Source organism: Garra rufa, chromosome 25, assembly GCF_049309525.1.
Source record: "Garra rufa chromosome 25, GarRuf1.0, whole genome shotgun sequence".
Taxonomy (NCBI): Eukaryota; Metazoa; Chordata; class Actinopteri; order Cypriniformes; family Cyprinidae; genus Garra; species Garra rufa.
In genome coordinates this window covers 22,153,984-22,172,124 of record NC_133385.1, presented here as the reverse complement: position 1 = coordinate 22,172,124, position 18,141 = coordinate 22,153,984, and the positions used below count along the sequence as shown (strand labels likewise).

Below are 18,141 nucleotides of genomic sequence, written 5' to 3'. Positions count from 1 at the left end.
CCTCATTCCTTCACTGAATAAAGTTGGGTTTAGATTTAAACCATCTGCACTTGTGAAAAAAAAACTTTCCAAAACATAATATGAATGCTTTTGTAAAATGATAAAGGTAATGCTTTCTTTCTTTCTATGCTATTTGTTATACTGTTTTTGTATCTGTTCTCATTTATAATAGCAAATATGAAATAAAAAAATAGCTGTATTGTGATTATTAATATAGTAATTATTAATAAGAAAACAACTGGAGGAAAACTTTAATCTTTCTCATAATCAACTTCAAACGGGTGTAGCGTAGTCCAACAAATCATGCATCATATTTTTTTAAATGTGTTAATTGTGACTCGTTTGATCAGCATTGATCACGTGTGAAGGAGGTAAATGACAACAACGCATGCGCGATGTTTAAGATGGTATGGCTAGTGTAAACGCATGAATCGGATATGGGTCACAACTGAAAGAACGTGTAAACGGACAGCCAAAAAAAATCGGATACAGGCATCAAATCAGAATTGGGCATCAAGACCTGCAGTGTAAACGAGGCCAATGAGGCCTGAAACCGATCTCGAAATATCCGAATGCATGCGTTTTTTTATCCGTTTACACTGTCATAGTACAGATCCGATCTGTGTCACATATGAGCAAAAAAATCGGAATTGTGTCACATTTAACTGACAGTGTAAACGGGGCCTAATAGTCGACTAATGCTTAAAATGAACGACTACTAGTCGACCAAAAAAATATTTAGTCGAGGGCAGCCCTGTTATTATTATTAGTTTATATTTTTAAATACAAATTCTGTTATGAATTCTATCTACCTTTTACTTCCCACAAAGAGCGCTCGTTATTTGTCAATTTTATGGGTCTGGCTTCCGGTCTCATCCACGCCCAGCTATTTTTTGCTGTAGAAAACAGCTTGTTTTCCTGCTTGATATTGCAAATTGATGCGTCTTACCATATTTTAATGTATTATCTTATTTATGAACACACTGATTTGTAGTGCAAACAGTTTCACCTGTTGTTATTCTTCTTGTTATTTCCTTATAGCGGCTAATGAACCGGAAGTCTCGCCCATAGGCTTACATCCGCGTTGAAGAATAAGGTGTATAGCGCAATAAAAAGCAAAAATTAATTCAAATCCAATTTATTTGAATTCTGCTCCGCCTCTTTAAGATAAACCGCTGATGTGCTAAATGATATCCTTGTCACGGTCAACTCAGCAGGGATTATCTAAATCTAAATTAGGCATCCAAATAAAGATTGCAGTAGTTGTTGGATGGGATATGGATTTTATTACATATGGCTTCCTGCCGGGCTCATGACGCGAACCGGAAACATGATTTCCTTTGTTAAATATTAGCTAATTTAATTTTGTCTGAAGCACATCTTGACCCTTAGCACAATGGCGCGCGCGCGCACGTGTCGGGGCGTGAACGCGCCCACAGTCTGGACTGCTGTCTGGTCAGACAGTCTGCAACTCGGGAAGCAAATAGGAGGGGCGAGTATTGGGGATGCCACAGGAATGATCCATTAACCCCGCACAGCCCACATCCGCATTTATGGATTAGTTTCTCCTGTAGTGTAAGCCGTCATATTTATTGTTTTCGTTATCATTGAAGTTACTTAAATATCCCCGACTGCTCATATTCACTTTGCAAGCGGAGCACATGACGGTGAGTTGAAACATTGTTACGATGCACTACTGTTTGTGTGGAGTCTTAGAACCGGGAGTTTGATGCTAAACTGCGTTTTTCACCCTGGATGAATGGTGCATTGTTGCGCTGTTTGTAAATAACAAACCTGCCATGATCACCATAAGGAACATTGAGTACCCAGTGCGTCAATCCCGCCATGAATAACTTACAGCTACTGATGGAACATGTTACCAGTAGAAAATGATGCATTGAAACACGGCCAGCTGGGTTGTTTGATTCGTATCGAGTTTTAACAGAACATCCAACCCAGGTCTGTTAGTCCAGACTGGGAAGTAATGCCCTTCCTCTCACTTCTCGGGTTTACCCAGACGTCGTCGTTTTACCGTTGCGTTTACCTGTCTGCACTTTAGAAAGGGAAATGGACTCCTCCTGTAATACATCGTGGCTCGTGTCCTGGCACGTTCACTGAACAAAGGGAAACTGACATGAGGCTTCAGGGAAAGTGGAACATAAAGCAAAGTCGCATAATTAGGTCGAGGCTGTTGAGATGCGTTTGTGTTTTTTTCAAAGACCCCATAAAAAGCTTTCACGGCCGCGTGAGCAAATGATGACAGACTGATGCAAGACAAGTCTTTTGTTGTAGTAGCCTATTTCTTTTGCGAAGCTTCCCGGATGGTCCAGTAGGGGGCGCGGGATGAATTGTGTTGCTGATGAACACATGGAGAATGGATAACGTAAACAAGCACATCGATCTTTGCCGATATGAATTAAACGGACAACTGTGAATCTTCGCCTGTAGTTCGTTTATATAAATGGGACGTAACATGACCTTATAATCGAAACTGTTTACCAAATGCCTGCATCAGGGAGTTGTGAAATTTAAAGGGATAGTTCAATCAAAATTGACAATTCTGCTAGCATTGTCGCTCCTGTATGCTATAAAATTAGACATTTTGAAGACTGTGTTGGTCACGCTTTTCTTTGTATTTACAATGAATGCAGAGGGAATCGTCAAAATTAATTTGAGAACCGAATAGGTGAACATTGGTGAATCGGTGAACATTGAAGGGATAGTTCACCCACAAATGAAAATGCCTCCATGATTTACTCACCCTCAAGCCATCCTAGGTGTATATGACTTTCTTCGTTTCCAAGCTTTATAATGGCAGTGAACGGCTTTTGAGATTTTAAAGGCCAATAAAGTGCAAATATGCTAGTCTCGCGAGAACCAAGTTTTATTTACGGAAAAGGAAAACCAGTCTCCTCTTATATCAAAATCCCTTGACATTTTTCTTTACAAATCCGCATTTTGTACTTCTAATTCATGACCGGTGTTTTGTTTTGCTCTCTCGCTTCCGCGCTCATCACCACATTCGCCTATGTCCAGGGCTGCTGGATACATATCTGTCACCTCCGAAATCTGATCCGGCACCTCATTTGGTGAATCCCCCACCTCAGGCACCAATATAAGACATTCGTGACAAGGTTATTATAGTATGCCATTTTTTATTTTAATATCATTTTCAATTTTTGCTATAAAATTTAGTTTCGTTTTTGTTCGTTTTATTAATAATTTTGTTCATTTAGTTTAGTTTTTATTTTGTGAACTGATTTAGCCTATTTAGTTTTTATAGTTTAGTTTCAGTTTTAATTTTAGAAATTAAAGTTTGGCAGAATTAACAGAACACTTCCAGAGCACAGACCAAAGGCATTTTAATTTAATTTTTTATTTAGTTTGATTTAGTTTTCAATAATTGCTGTTATTTTAGTTTCATTGTAGTTTTTCATTTATTTTGACCTTTCTTTCTTTCTTTCTTTCTTTCTTTCTTTCTTTCTTTGCCTAAATGTCTTTATTTTCGTTAAATACAGTTCTTAATACAACATATTTTACAGTTTAAACATCTATACAATATTTCTTACATTCAAACTCGTTTAACAAGCATTTTAGAAGTTAAAATTAAACATTTAAACTGATGCTACTCTTTTAGGTGACCGACATTGTGTCCATTTAGTTTACTTTGCATATAATAAAATTATTTACGGCAAAGAAACTATTTTATAGATTAAATAAAACATACACAAACCTATATTTTACCAAAGAAATGCAAGTCGGCGACACTGAGAACTACTGGCACCTGAGGAGGATACAAAATAGCTGCGCTCGTTCATTACAACCGCTGGGTTGCGGCTGTACTGTTCCAAGAGTTGGGTTACACAAAACGCAACTCTCTCGTAAATGCGCATACAACAGTTAGTGGAAGCTAGAGATTACGGTTTATAAAGTTTTAAATATGGATAAATTTCTTGCACAAAGGCATCAATTTGCTTCAGAGCCACGTGGAGCACTTTTATGATGGACGGATGCACTTTATTTTGCTTAAAAATCGCAACACCCATTCACTGCCATTATAAACCTTAAAACAGCTGGACATTTTTTTAATATAACTCAGATTGTATTCATCTGAAAGAAGAAAGCCATATACACTCAGGATGGCTTGAGGGTGAGTAAATCATGGAGTAATTCTCATTTTAGGGTGAACTATCCCTTTAAAAAACGTTCTCCACTATTGAACTAATGATTTGTACATGAATCCAACTGATCCAGTTCTCGAGTTTGACTCACTGATTTACTGATCCGATTGCAGTTAACAGCTCACTGAAGGGGAAGATTATCAGAAACACTGCTTAAATTTCAGTCTTTTTTATTGTTAAAAGTAGTATTAGTAGTAGTTTAAGTGTTGTTATTATTAAAGGAGAAGTTCACTTCCAGAACAAGAATGTACAGATAATTTACTCATCCCGTTGTCTTTCAAGATGTCTTTCTTTCTTCAGTCATAATGAAATTATGTTTTTTGAGGAAAACATTTCAGGTTTTCTCTCCATATAGTGGACTTCAATGGTGTTAGTGAGTTTGAACTCACAAAATGCAGTTTAAATGCAGCTTCAAAGGGCTCTAAATGATCCCAGCTGAGGTAGAAAGGTCTTATTAGCGACAAAAAGTTATTTTCTAAAAAAAAAAATTGACCATTTATATACACTATAAAAAGTTTTCCCCAGTTTCAACTTAAAAACTTAAGTTTAGCAGCTGCCTTAAAATTTTAAGTTAAATCAACTCAAAACTACAAGTCTTTTCAACTCACGGCAATAAAGTTAGTTAAAATGACTTGTATTTTTAAGTTGAAACTGGTGGGAACTTTTTACAGCATACTTTCTAACCTCAAATGCTCGTTTAATGTTTAAATGCTCGTAGCTAGACCAAGACGAGCATTTGAGGTTAAAAAGTATATAAATTGTCAATTGTTTTAGAAATAAACGATTGTTTTGCTAGATAAGTCCCTTCTTCCTTGGCTGGGATTGTTTAGAGCTCTTTGAAGCTGCATTTAAACTGTATTTTGGAAGTTTAAACTTGGGGGCACCATGGAAGTCCACCATATGGAGAAAAATCCTGAAATTGTTTGCCTCAAAAAACATAATTTCTTTACCACTGAAGAAAGAATGACATGAACATCTTGGATGACAAGGGGATGAGTAAATTATCTGTAAATTTGTTCTTGAAGTAAACTACTTTAAATATTAAACTTATTTTGTGTTCTGCAGAAGAAAAGAAGTCATACAGGTTTGGAACAACATGAAGGAGAGTAAATGATGACAGAATGTGATCTAATTCTTTCAAGATGCATTTATGATGTATATAGTGACCACCATAACATGTTCTCATTTTGTCTCTTTCTTCAGAAGGAGCAGAGATGTTCTGAATGAAAGGAGGATCTGGCAGCCTTTCGATAACAATGCTGGAGAACTTGAACAGAGCCCACGTTGATCGACCCGCCCCTAGATCATCCACGTTCAGCTTCTCTGCCCTGTTTGCTCTGCCACACCACCTTCACATGGATGGGAGCAGTCATCCATTCAGGAGGTAAAACCGATGTTGTGAGCGGAACTATTAACACGCTCACATCCTGCTATACATGCTCGTATCCTGTTATTTGTTTGTGATGTCCTTTGTTTTCCCGTATGCCCTAAATAAGCCATATTCCAAAATTTTCTCACAATGTGTGACATTCCTCAGTTTAGCACCTGCTGAGGGAGCCAGGGAACCTGAATGTAGTATCTATGTGCTTCCACAGGAGGCATTACAAAACATAGATTACTCAGTTCCAAGAATCAAAATGGGTTAATCGATATTAATGTAAATTCAATGAGTGCAGACAGGACCGGTGGGAAATGGATCAAAATTTTCCAGGCTAAAGTCAATAGAGTACAGTCAACACTGCAGCCTATACATGCATGAAATAGTTTGTAATATTTTTTTTACCCTTATATAAAAGTGTATATATATATATATATATAAAAAATGTAATGTTGAAATAACTTTATATGTGTTTAAAAGTGTGTGTGTGTGTGTGTGTGTGTGTGTGTGTGTGTGTGTGTGTGTGTGTGTGTGTGTGTGTGTGTGTGTGTGTGTGTGTGTGTGTGTGTGTGTGTGTGTGTGTATAAAATGAAATAAAAATGTATATCTTATATATCTAAAAATGTAATTATAAAAAATTATTAAAAAAAATCATTCTTATTTTTATATGTAAAATAACAAACAAATTATATAGCAATGATAATATAAAATAATAATAATATAAAATGTTAAAGTAATTAATATATATATATAATTGTTTTTAACATTTTGTACATTATTGTATATATATTTTTGTTTTTATATTTTATACAATTCATATATTGTTTTGTTTACATTATTTATTTATTTATTTATATATATATATATATATATATATATATATATGTCATATAACAATATAATTGAAAATGTATGTAAATAAAAATGTAAATAATATAATAATACAAGTCATATTTTATTATTTGCTCTTGTACAATTTTATATAAAATAAATATACTGTATATAAAACACTTTACCCTATTACCATTTTTGTATATGTAATAATGTAACAGTATAAAATATTTTTAAAATATAGTAAAATATATATCTTATGTTAAAAGTAATATATATATATATATATATATATATCTTATGTTAAAAGTTATTTTTTTATTGTTTTAATTAAATGTAATTTAATTTAATTAAAAAATTATGTAAATAAAATGTATCAATATAATAATACAGGTCATATTTTTATTATTTGCTTTTGTACTAATATATAAAAAACATGATGATCATTTTTGTGTATATAATAATATAACTACAGTAATGTAAAATAAATGTTAAAAATGAATTAATTATATATATATAGAGAGAGAGATGGATATAGATAGATATAGATAGATGGATATATATATAAATGTAATTAATATAATTATTCAAGTCATATTTTTGTTATATTTTTTATTTATTACTTTTGTACAATATTATATAAAAACTTTAAAAACATTTTAGTTAACAGTATAATTTTAAAATATTTTTTATAAAATGTATGTGTGTATGTGTGTGTGTGTATATATATATATATATATATATATATATATATATATATATATATATATATATATATATATATGGTAAAAAAAATGTTTTAATTAAATGTAATTTAATTACATTTAAAAAAATGTAAATAATTTTTGCAATATAATAATACAAGTCATATTTTTATGATTTACTTTTGTACAATATTATATAAAAACCTTTAAAAAATTCCTATGATCATTTTTGTAATAATAATATAACTACAATAATATAAAATAAATGTTACCAATTAATTCATTTTTATATAGATAGATAGATATAATGAAATTTGAAAAAAGTATATCTTATGTTAAAATGTAAATTGTTATTATTAGAAGTAGTATTATATACAAATGTAATTAATATAAGTCATATTTTATGTTAAAAAAATCTAATTATTATTACATAACTGCAATAATATAAAACAATTTTTAAAAGCTTTTTAAAACCTATTACTGTGTGCGAGTGTGTGTAAAAAAAATCACAAGTTTGAGTGTTTTAAAAAGTCAGCGTATTTAAACCCAGCTCACATCACACGGGAGGAGCAGGCAGTCACTCCCTCACACTGGGAGTGTGAAAGCAAGGGAGTTTTGTATTGCATAACTATTCAACAAGATTGGTTTATCTGTGTGGGTGTGCGTGTGTGTTTGACAGAGAGAGAGACTAAGGAAAGGATGGGAATGTAATGTTAGGAGGAAGGAAATTGGTTTCTCAACAATAAAACAGTAGTTTCCTCCCCTTCACGGCTCTAGCTGCATCTTTCCAGCTCCTCCCCTTCTCTCACTTGTTGTTGCTGCTCTGGACTAACGGAAGCGTGTTTTTATCCCCCTGTTTGAACCATGAGGACTCTGTACCGGTTGAAGTTGGTAAGTTCTCCAAATCTAAGTCAGCTGGGCAAAAATGAAAAGGCTTCTCTGGAGGAGAGAGGATCCGGTCCTAACGCCACATGGAACAGGTTAGTGCGGCGTTTGTGTGCAGCGCGTGTCAGTAAGCGTCATAAACTGAGATCTAATTTCATGTGCTATTTATTGCAGCATTCACAACGCAGTTATTGCTGTATTTCAAAAGAAAGGACTGGCGGACAACGAACTCTATACGCTCAATGAAGGCGTGAGGTGAGGATTTTGAATGTGTTTTTATGGCCTTTTGTTTATTTGTATGAAAAACTTGAGGGTAGGTTTGTGAATTATTAATTTCACTATAATGGTAAGTGCTAGCAGTGTATAAAACGTAAATGTTGGCAGCTGTGTATGCTTCACATTATCAGCACAGAGCAGTTGTGAGACGACGCAGAGCCTCAGTCCACTATTATGTAACTGTTACCAGAAAAATTGTGAAGCAATAACATCCCAACTAAGAAAAACATACCCACATTATATTAAGTTTTATTAATTAAATTATTTTTAATGCACCTGCATTGTTTTACTGTTAAGTTTGTTTGTAAGCAAGTTTGTATTTGTAAATAAAAAGAAAATATAAAATAAATTACTTGAATATAGTAATAACAATAGTACTATTTTAATGTACAAATAGTGAAATATATATAATTTAGCATTTCTTTTATGTCCTAAATGTCTTAAATGTACATTTGCACGAAGACAGTAGTATTTGGGGGTGGAAATGTGCTTAATTCTTAAGAAAATAACGGGGAAAAACTTGCAAATCAAGTGTATATCATTTAATATTTTGTGGTCGGAAAGATTTTTTAAAAAGAAAAATTTATACTTTAAATGCAAGGCTGTGTTAAACTGACATTTATAATGTTACAAAAAATTACTTTTTTAAAATATTACTTTTCTTTTGAACTTTCTGTTCATCAAAGAATAGTTTCCACAAAAATATTAAGCAGCTTCACTGTTTTCAACATTGATCAAAAATAATAAATAAACAATAAAGCAACAAATCAGCATATTATAATGATTTCTGAAGGATCATTTGACACTGAAGACTGGAGTAACGATGCTGAAAATTACGCTTTGTATTACAGAAATAAAATACATTTTAAAATGTATTGCAATAAAAAAAAGTAAAGATTTTAAGTTTTACATTTTTAACAATATTGCTGTTTTTTCTGTATTTTTTTTATTTTTCCGTTTACTTTTTATTTATTTATTTTATTGTTAAAATTTTAATTGTATTGTTAAAATTCTATTCCAAATATATATAATTACCATTTTCATATCAGGGTGAAATAAAATGACTGACAAGAAAATGTTCAAATTATAAGTCAAAATTGTACATTTTTTAATTAAATTAAAATTGTATAATATTTTGTTTTATCAGGCAGCTATTGAAAACTGAGCTGGGGTCATTTTTTACAGAATACCTCCAGGTAAGACTTTTATTTTTCAGAGATGTGTTTGTTCTAATATGTACATTTAAAAAAACAAATACATTTCTTCTCTCTTTATTATCAGAATCAGCTTTTAACTAAAGGCATGGTGATTTTACGGGACAAAATAAGGTTTTATGAAGGTATACCCTCACATTTTAAAGGCCAAACACATTCCTAAGAAATGTTTATATTTTTAATGTCATTACGCAGTATTTCATCTGGAAGCCCTTTTTTTCCGCCACTGAATAAAAAGAATAAAACAAATGTTTTCATCTCACAATTCTGACTTTATTTCCCTTAGAATTGTTAAATACAAACTCACAATTGAGTTATAAAGTCAGAATTGCATAATATAAACTCAGAACCTTTGAGTTATAACGTCGGAACTGCGAGATATAAAGTCAAAGTTCTTACTACTTTTTTCTCGCAATTATGAATTCTGACTTTTTTCTCGCAAATGTGAGTTTGTATCTCAATTGTGACTTTTTTTCCCTCAGAATTGTGATATAAACTCGCAAATTGCGAGTTATAAAGTCAGAATTTGTTAAAAACTAAAAATGTTTTTGCAACTTTTCATCTCAAATTCTGACTTTTTCTCTCAGAAATCCGAGTTAAAAAGTCAGAATTGTGAGATAAAAACTTGAAATTCTGGCTTTTTTCCTCACAAATGTGAATTTGTATCTCACAATACTGACTTTTTTCTCGCAATTCTGACTTTTTCTAAGTATTGTGTGATATAAACTTAGAATTGTGAGAAATAAAGTCAGAATTGTGAGATGATAACTGAAATTCTGACTTTTTTCCTCACAAATGTGAGATTGTATCTCACAATTCTGACTTTTTTCCCGCAATTCTGACCTTTTCTCAGAATTGTAAGATATAAACTCACAATTGCGAGTTATAAAGACTTTTTTCCTTGCAAATGCAAGTTTGTATCAAGCATTATTTTCTCAGAATTGTGAGATATAAACTCAATTGTGAGTTATAAAGTCGGAATTCCGAGATATAGTCACAATTCTAATATATTGCTGTATAAAACACAATTGCGAGAAATAAAGTCAGAAATGTCTTTATAAAAAAAAATTTTCTTGCAAATGCGAGTTTGTATCTCGCAAATCTGACTTTTTTCTCAGAATTGTGAGATATAAACTCGCAATTGTGAATTCTGACAAAATTTCTCAGAATTGTCTTTATAAAAAAAATGTAGAATTTTTTTTCTTGCAAATGCGAGTTTGTATCTCACAATTCTGACTTTTTTATTAAAGGTTGTATCAGCGATTTCAAGCCTAAAACATAAAGTGTCAAATTCAGCTGACCTTTCTTCACGATCCGCTCGCTGCCTGCCCCATAAATCGACTGTAAAAAAAACCGTGTCTCTCTGGTCAGCCTAGGGTCCGAGAAATGCCAAAAAAACAATCGGTGCTATTAACTATTCCACAGAAAAACAAACAGTGTTCCAACCAATCACCGTCAGGTGAAGAAAGGTAAGCTGAATTTGACACTTTATGTTTCAGGCTTGAAATCGCTGATACAACCTTTAACATAATTGCTAGAAAATAAAGTCAGAATTGCAAGATAAAAAAAAAGTAAATTGTGACTTTCTCACAAATGTGAGTTTGTATCTCGCAATTCTGAGTTATAAAGTTAGAATTGCAAGATATATTGTGAGTTATAAAGACTTTTTTCCTTGCAAATGTGACTTTTTTTCTCACAATTTAGACTTTTTTTCTCAAAATCTGATTATAAACTCAGCTATGAGTTATAAAGTTGTTATTCCAAGATATAGTCACAATTCTGACTTTTTTTTTTTTTCAAAACTGCATGATATGAACTCCCATTTGCGAGAAATGAAGTCAGAATCTCACAATTCTGACTTATTTTCTTACAATTCTCACTTTTTTCTCAGAATTGTAAGATATAAACTCACAATTGCAAGTTCTAAATGTATATTTGCGTGATATAAACTGAGAATTGTGAGTTATAAGGTGGGAGTTGTCCAGATTTTACAGGTGAAAAAAGACTGATTTGTTCTCTGAATTGGGAGTTTAGATCTCACAATCCTGGAAAAAAAAATCAGAATCACAAGATGTAAATGTCAGAAATAGATAGAGATTAAAAATTATTTTATTTTTTATTCAATGGCAGAAATGGGCTTCCATAATTTCACTTGTACAAAAACAACACAAACTGTTTTTCTTCTGGCTGAAAACAGGTCAGAAGTTATTGGACTCTTTGGCTGAGACATGGGACTTTTTCTTTTGTGATGTTCTCACTATGCTTCAAGCCATCTTCCACCCTGTCCAGGTACAGTCTAGTCATCCTGTGAAATAACTGCTCAGAAATGTTACAGCAGTTGAGTGTGAATCCCTCTGTATGTTCATGGCATCTCAGGGGAAGGAGCCGTCGGTGCGTCAGCTGGCCCTGCTGCACTTCCGAAACACCATCACCCTTAACATGAAGCTGGAGGAGGCTCTGTCCAGACCGCGAGCCCGCGTCCCTCCCTCCATCGTCCAGATGCTTCTGGTGCTACAGGTACACACAGACTGCAAGTAAAGATCCAGCCGTACTGTCATGAGCTGCACCCAGAGATTATGCCAAAGTGACCTCAAGACGGCTCATTTGCGATGATTTCAGCACTTGTGTCATATTGAGTGAGACATTAATCATAGGCCTCGTGTGTCTCGACTAAAATCACTGTAATTAATATTTCAAAAAGGGATAGAGGCAAAGTGAAACTCCTAAATATGTCATCTTCACATCTTACAGGGGGTTCATGAATCTAAAGGCGTGAGTGAAGAATACCTGAAGCTGGAGTCTCTCATTCAGAAGGTGGTGTCGCCGTATCTGGGCACGCAGGGACTGTGTTCACATGAGTGTGGCGCCTCTCAGTGCCCCTGTGTTATCGGTAAGAGAAGCATTAAATCTGCATTTTGAAAAACGAAAGTTTCAGATATGAAAAGAAAAGAACTTAAAAGATAGTTGCTGGAAAAAAGCAAAAATACATATATGTGACCCTGGACCACAAAACCAGTCACAAGTGTCATTTTTATTAATCGAGTACCTGAATAAATAAGCTTTTCATTGATGTATGGTTTGTTCGGATAGAACAATATTTGGCTGAAATATAACTATTTAAAAATCTGGAATCTGAGGGTGCAAAAAAATCGGAATACTGAGCAAATCGCCTTTAAAGTTGTCCAAATGAAGTTCTTAGCAATGCGTATTACTAATCAATTAAGCGTTGGTATATTTATTGTAGGAAATTTATCAAGTATCTTCATGGAACATGATCTTTACTTAATATCCTAATGATTTTTGGCATAAAAGAAAAATCAATAATTTTGACCCAAAACTGTATTGTTGGCTATTGCTACAAATATACCTGTGCTACTTAAGACTGGTTTTGTGGTCAAGGGTCACAGGGTCACGTTTGGGGTCAGTAATAAATTTGAATGTTTTTTTGAAATTGTGAAAGTTTTCTATGCTCACCAAAGCTGCATTTATTGAAATAAAAACAGTAATTTTGTGAAATCGTCACCTTAGAATTATAAGGTTCTATCTGCATTCTGAGCACTTTCGAGATGTTGAGCTTCAAAGTTTTTGCGTTCCATATACTTCTGTAGATAGAATCATTTTTGTTTTCTAAAAAAAGACCCCAAATGTACATATTTACATTATTTGATGTTTCTTTTGTAAACTATGTTGTCACAGAATAAGAGTATGTGAATAACTCAATTTTGACAAAAATGTCAGATAGAACCTTGTAATTCTAAGGTGACGAAGTATTATTACAAATTAAAATAATCATTTATATTGTAATATATTTTCAAATGTAATTCATCTCTGTGATTGCAATACTAAATTTCAGTCATTCTAATATGCTGATTTCCTGCTTTAGAAATATTTCTGATTATCAGTGTTGAAAACAGTTGTGCTGTTTAGTAGTGTTTAGGATTTTTTTTATGAATAGAAAGTAGAAAGTTCAAAACAATTTATTTGAAAAACAAATCTTTTGTAACATTATAAATGTCTTTACTTTCACTTTTTCACTTGCTGAAAAACTTAATATAAAATAAAGATAATAATCATAAAATAAAATCTTACTGACCCCCTCAAAAAAAAACTGAAATATGTAATATTTCATATATATAATTTATTAATTAAGTCTGTTTTCATGCATTAAGTTTTATTTATACTGTGTATGAAAAACAAATACAGTTGATATAGCATGTTGTTTCCCAAATTAAATAATTGGCTACATTTTAAAATAATATCAGGAAAATATTTACTTTGTATATTTTTATTTTAATACACACTGTTAATGTTAGCCTTATATACTGTATAGACTTAATTAAAGAATAAATTAAACATATTGTTTTGTGAATCTTAAATTATAAAGTCAGGATTGTATGATATTAACTCGCAACTGCAATCCCAAATTAAATAGCTGGCTACATTTCAAATAATATGTGGAATATATATCATTTTTTTTTTTTTTTTTTTTTGGTGAATCTCTTTTCACCATAAATATAATTTAAGGTTTCAGTTGTAAAGTGAAACTCATTTACAAATACACAAATACAAATTATGTCTCATGGAAAAACAAAGGAGGAGAGATAAACACTTTGAAATAAATATTGATTTATTCGTTTTGTTTTTTTTTTGTTACTGTTAAAAATTGAGGCTGTCAGTAGAATAAAACTGTGATTAATCTTATCTTATGAATTCTTTAAAAAAGTAAGAATAAAACAGTAAAAATATACAATTTCACCCAAAAATAAAAAAATCTGTCATTAGTTACTCACCCTCATTTTGTTCCAAAAGACTTTCGTTCATCTTTAGAACAAAACAGATATTTTTGATGAAATCTGAGAGCTTTCTGAGCAACAACCACGTTCATAAGACTTTGAAAGAAATTGTTGCATAAAGTCATTGTTTTTTTTTTTTCTTTGTGCACAAAAAGTATTCTCGTAACTTCATAACATTACGGTTGAACCACTGATGTCACATGGACTATTTTATCAATGTCCTTACTCCCTTTCTGGGCCTTGAACGTGTCAGTTGCATTGCTGTCTATGCAGGCTCAGAAAGCTCTTGAATTTCATCAAAAATATCTTCATTTGTTCTGAAGATGAACAAAGGTCTGGAACGACATGAGGGTGAGTAATTAATGACACAATTTGCATCCCCTAAATATACATGCTCATAAACAAGTATGTCTGAACTGTACTTCTACTGCTAAGTGTCCAATGAAAAAGCAGTTAATCATTATTAAATTTTTTCAAATCTTTTCAGAGAGGCGTTTGCAGTATTGCTGGTCCAAGTCTGCAGACCTTCCCTCCACTAATCCGGTAGTGCGCTCCAAGAGTTACAACATCCCCATGCTGACCCCCGTGGCGGAGTACGACTCTGAGGTGAGCTCTGTGGGCAGCGTCGGCATCCGGCGTCACTCTGCATGTGACGTCACTTCCTGCATAGAGCCCCAGGGCTATTCGGCCCTGTCTGTGGGAATAGAGACCAGCTCGACCCCCAGACTCTCACTGGATCACGACCTCACCCTGTCTGGTGTGATGCGAGGAGCCACGGGACAGCCCGCTCTGATTTCTCCACCCGTCTTCATCCACACCTCCGCAGGGTGTCTGCATGCAGCGGATGCCCCGATGGCTTTGTCCGAGGTGGAGAAGGCCCATTCGTCGCCTCCGAGCTGCTCCTCCAGTCCGGAGACAATTGTAATGCAGGGGCTGGACTCACTGGAATCGGATCCTGACGGAATCTTCATCGACTTTTCCCACTGCCGCTCTGATTCTTTCGGAACGAGCAGGAAAACGAGCTGATGTGAGGAATCCATTTCAAATGTTTGATTATAAACTACCACTATTTTCTGTGAACTTGTGAAGTAGCTATGTACGTTGTGATTTTTAAAACTGGAATTTTATTCCTGCTTTGCGCAAAAGCCAAGGCTGCTTTGTGGGAAAAAATGGGAGAAGACTCGATTTAAAGTGATTGTTTTCATAATGTTCTAAACCTGTGGATGAATTTTTGAATTTTTTCTAGTTTTTCATAGACAGTAGACATGGAATGTCTTCATTTTAATTATGACACATTTTACTGTCTCTCATTTATGGAGCTTATTTCCGCCACGGAACAAATTGTTAAATTTTAGGTTATATCTCACAATTGAGACCCCCCAGAACTGTGACATATAAACTTAGAATTGAAAAAAAGAAAAAAGTCATAGTTACATTTGTTTTGTGGCCAAAAAACAAACAACCAAACAAAAAAACAATTGTGAGATATCCAAAAAAAGTTGCGAGATGTAACTTGCAATTCTGAGTTTATACTTAGAAATTTCTGAAATATAAACTCAGAATTGCTCGTTGTTAATTCACAATTGCAAAAAAAAGCTGCAATTACATTTGTTTTTTTGTTTTGTTTTGAAATTGTGAGATAGGGGAAAAAAAGTCAGAATTAAAAAAAAAAAAAGTTTAAATATTACAATTCTTTGGAAAAAAAAGTCAAATGTGAAATGCAACTCGCAGTTATGAGTTTATTATGTGAAACTGTGAGATAAACTCAGAATTGCTAGCTGTAAACTCACAATTGCAAGAAAAAAATTGCAATTATGTTTGTTTTTGTTTGCTTGCAAAAAAAAACAGAATTGTGATATATCAGAAAAAGTCAGAATTTAAAAAAAAAAGTTTTAAGAAGTGAGTTGACAGACAATTACATTTGTTTTGTTTTTTTGGCCAAAAGATATCAGAAAAAAAGTCAGAATTTAAAAAAAGCTGCAATTACATTTGTTTTTTTGTTTTGTTTTTTTGTTTTGTTTCCAAAAAAAAATGGAATTGTGAGATTATTTAAATATTACAATTCTTAGGGAAAAAAAGTCAGTTGCAAAACGTATCTTGCAATTATGACTTTGTAATTTGAACTGATATATAAACTCAGAATTGCTCTCTGTAAATGCACAATTGCAAGAAAAAAAGTCACAATTACGTTTTTTTTTCTGGTTTTGTTTTGTTCCACAAAAAAAAAAACGGAATTGTAAGATATCAGAAAAAAGTCAGATTTCTACAAAGTTTAAAACTCTCAATTCTGAGGAAAAAAGTCAGTTGCAAGATGTTTGTTTTGTGGCTGAAAAAACAAAACAAAAAAAACTCAATTATGAGTTCATAGTTTGAAATTATGAGGTTACAAACTCAGAATTACTCGCTGTCAATTCACAATTGCATGAAAAAAGTCACAATTATGTTTGTTTTTTTGTTGTGGCCAAAAAAGTACAATTACGTTTGGGGTTTTTTTTCTTCTTTTTCTTTTTGTGGCAGAAAAACAAAACAACAAAAATAAAAAAACGATATTGTTAGATATCAGAAAAAAGTCAGAATTTAAAAAAAAAAACTTTAAACTCACAATTCAGAGGGAAAAAGTCAGTTGCGAATTGTAACTCGCAATTTCTGTGAGTTTATAATTTGAAATTGTAAACTCAGAATTGCTCACAGTTAATTTTAAGGCTATGTTTACACAAGTGCGTTTTCATTTTAAAACGCGTAACTTTTGCTACCGTTATACCTGTTGTTTACACTACTCCACTATTTTCGATCCTTGAAAACTGAGACTTTCGAAAACGCTGCAGACCCCGTTTTAGTTCGAAAACGCAGTGGTTGCATTTCAGTGTAAACGGAGACTTTTTAAATGAAAATGCCAGTGTAGACACACTAGTGTATTAAGGGACTAAAAAAAGTCTGAAACTCTGAGGAAAAAAGTCGCAATTCCATTTTTGTTTTGTTTTGTGGTCCAATTGTGAGAGATCAAAAAAACTCAGAATTCTAAAAAAAAGCTTGAAACTCAAAATTCTGAGGAAGAATCTCAGTTGTGAGATTACATTTGTTTTTTTTTGTTTTTTTTGTTTTGTTTTTTGTGGCCAAAAAAAAAACGGAATTGTGAGATATATTTAAAAAAAAAAAAAGTCTGATTTCTAAAAACAAGTCAGTTGAGTTGCTGAGTTTATAATTTGAAATTGTGAGACACAAACTCAGAATTGCTTCCTGTTAATTCACAATTGCAAGAAAAAAAGTCACAATTACATTTTTGCTTTGGTTTTGGTTTGGTTTGTGGCCCAAAATAAATGTAATTGTGAGATATCAGAAAAAAAGTCAGAATTCTAAAAAAAAAGTTTGAAACTCAAAATTCTGAGGAAGAATCTCAGTTGTGAGAAGTGACTCAATTACCAGTTTATATTTTAGTAGCCAAAAAAAAAAAAAAAAAAAAAAAACAGGATTCTGAGATATTAAAAAAAGCCAGAATTCCAAAAATAATTTTAAACCTCAAAATTAAGAGTTTATAATTTAAAATTGTGAGACACAAACTCAGAATTGCTTGCTGTTCATTCACAATTGTAAGAAAAAAAGCTGCAATTACATTTTTGGTTTGGTTTTGGTTTGGTTTGTGGCCCAAAAAATGGAATTGCGAGATATCAGAAAAAAGTCAGAATGCTAAAAAAAAAAAGTTTGAAACTCAAAATTCTGAGGAAGAATCTCAGTTGTGAGAAGTAACTCACAATTACGAGTTTATATTTTAGCAGCCAAAAAAAAAAAAAGAATTCTGAGATATTTGAAACAAAAAAACTGAATTTTAAAAAGAATATTAAATCTCAAAATTAAGAGTTAAAAAAAGAGTTTATAATTTGA

The 18,141-nt window shown here is 32.5% G+C and overlaps 1 protein-coding gene across 1 annotated transcript; it reads left to right on the top strand.

Moving 5' to 3' along the window:
- The first annotated feature begins 764 nt into the window (after positions 1–764).
- prr5a (proline rich 5a (renal)) lies at positions 765–16,215 on the top strand. The gene is made up of 10 exons (XM_073831827.1): positions 765–1,667; positions 5,385–5,565; positions 7,964–8,074; positions 8,154–8,234; positions 9,403–9,451; positions 9,537–9,594; positions 11,667–11,758; positions 11,846–11,986; positions 12,221–12,359; positions 14,750–16,215. Exons 2-10 carry the CDS (start codon positions 5,405–5,407, stop codon positions 15,286–15,288), a joined length of 1,371 nt encoding a protein of 456 aa, XP_073687928.1. The 5' UTR covers positions 765–1,667; positions 5,385–5,404; the 3' UTR covers positions 15,289–16,215.
- The last annotated feature ends 1,926 nt before the right edge of the window (positions 16,216–18,141 follow it).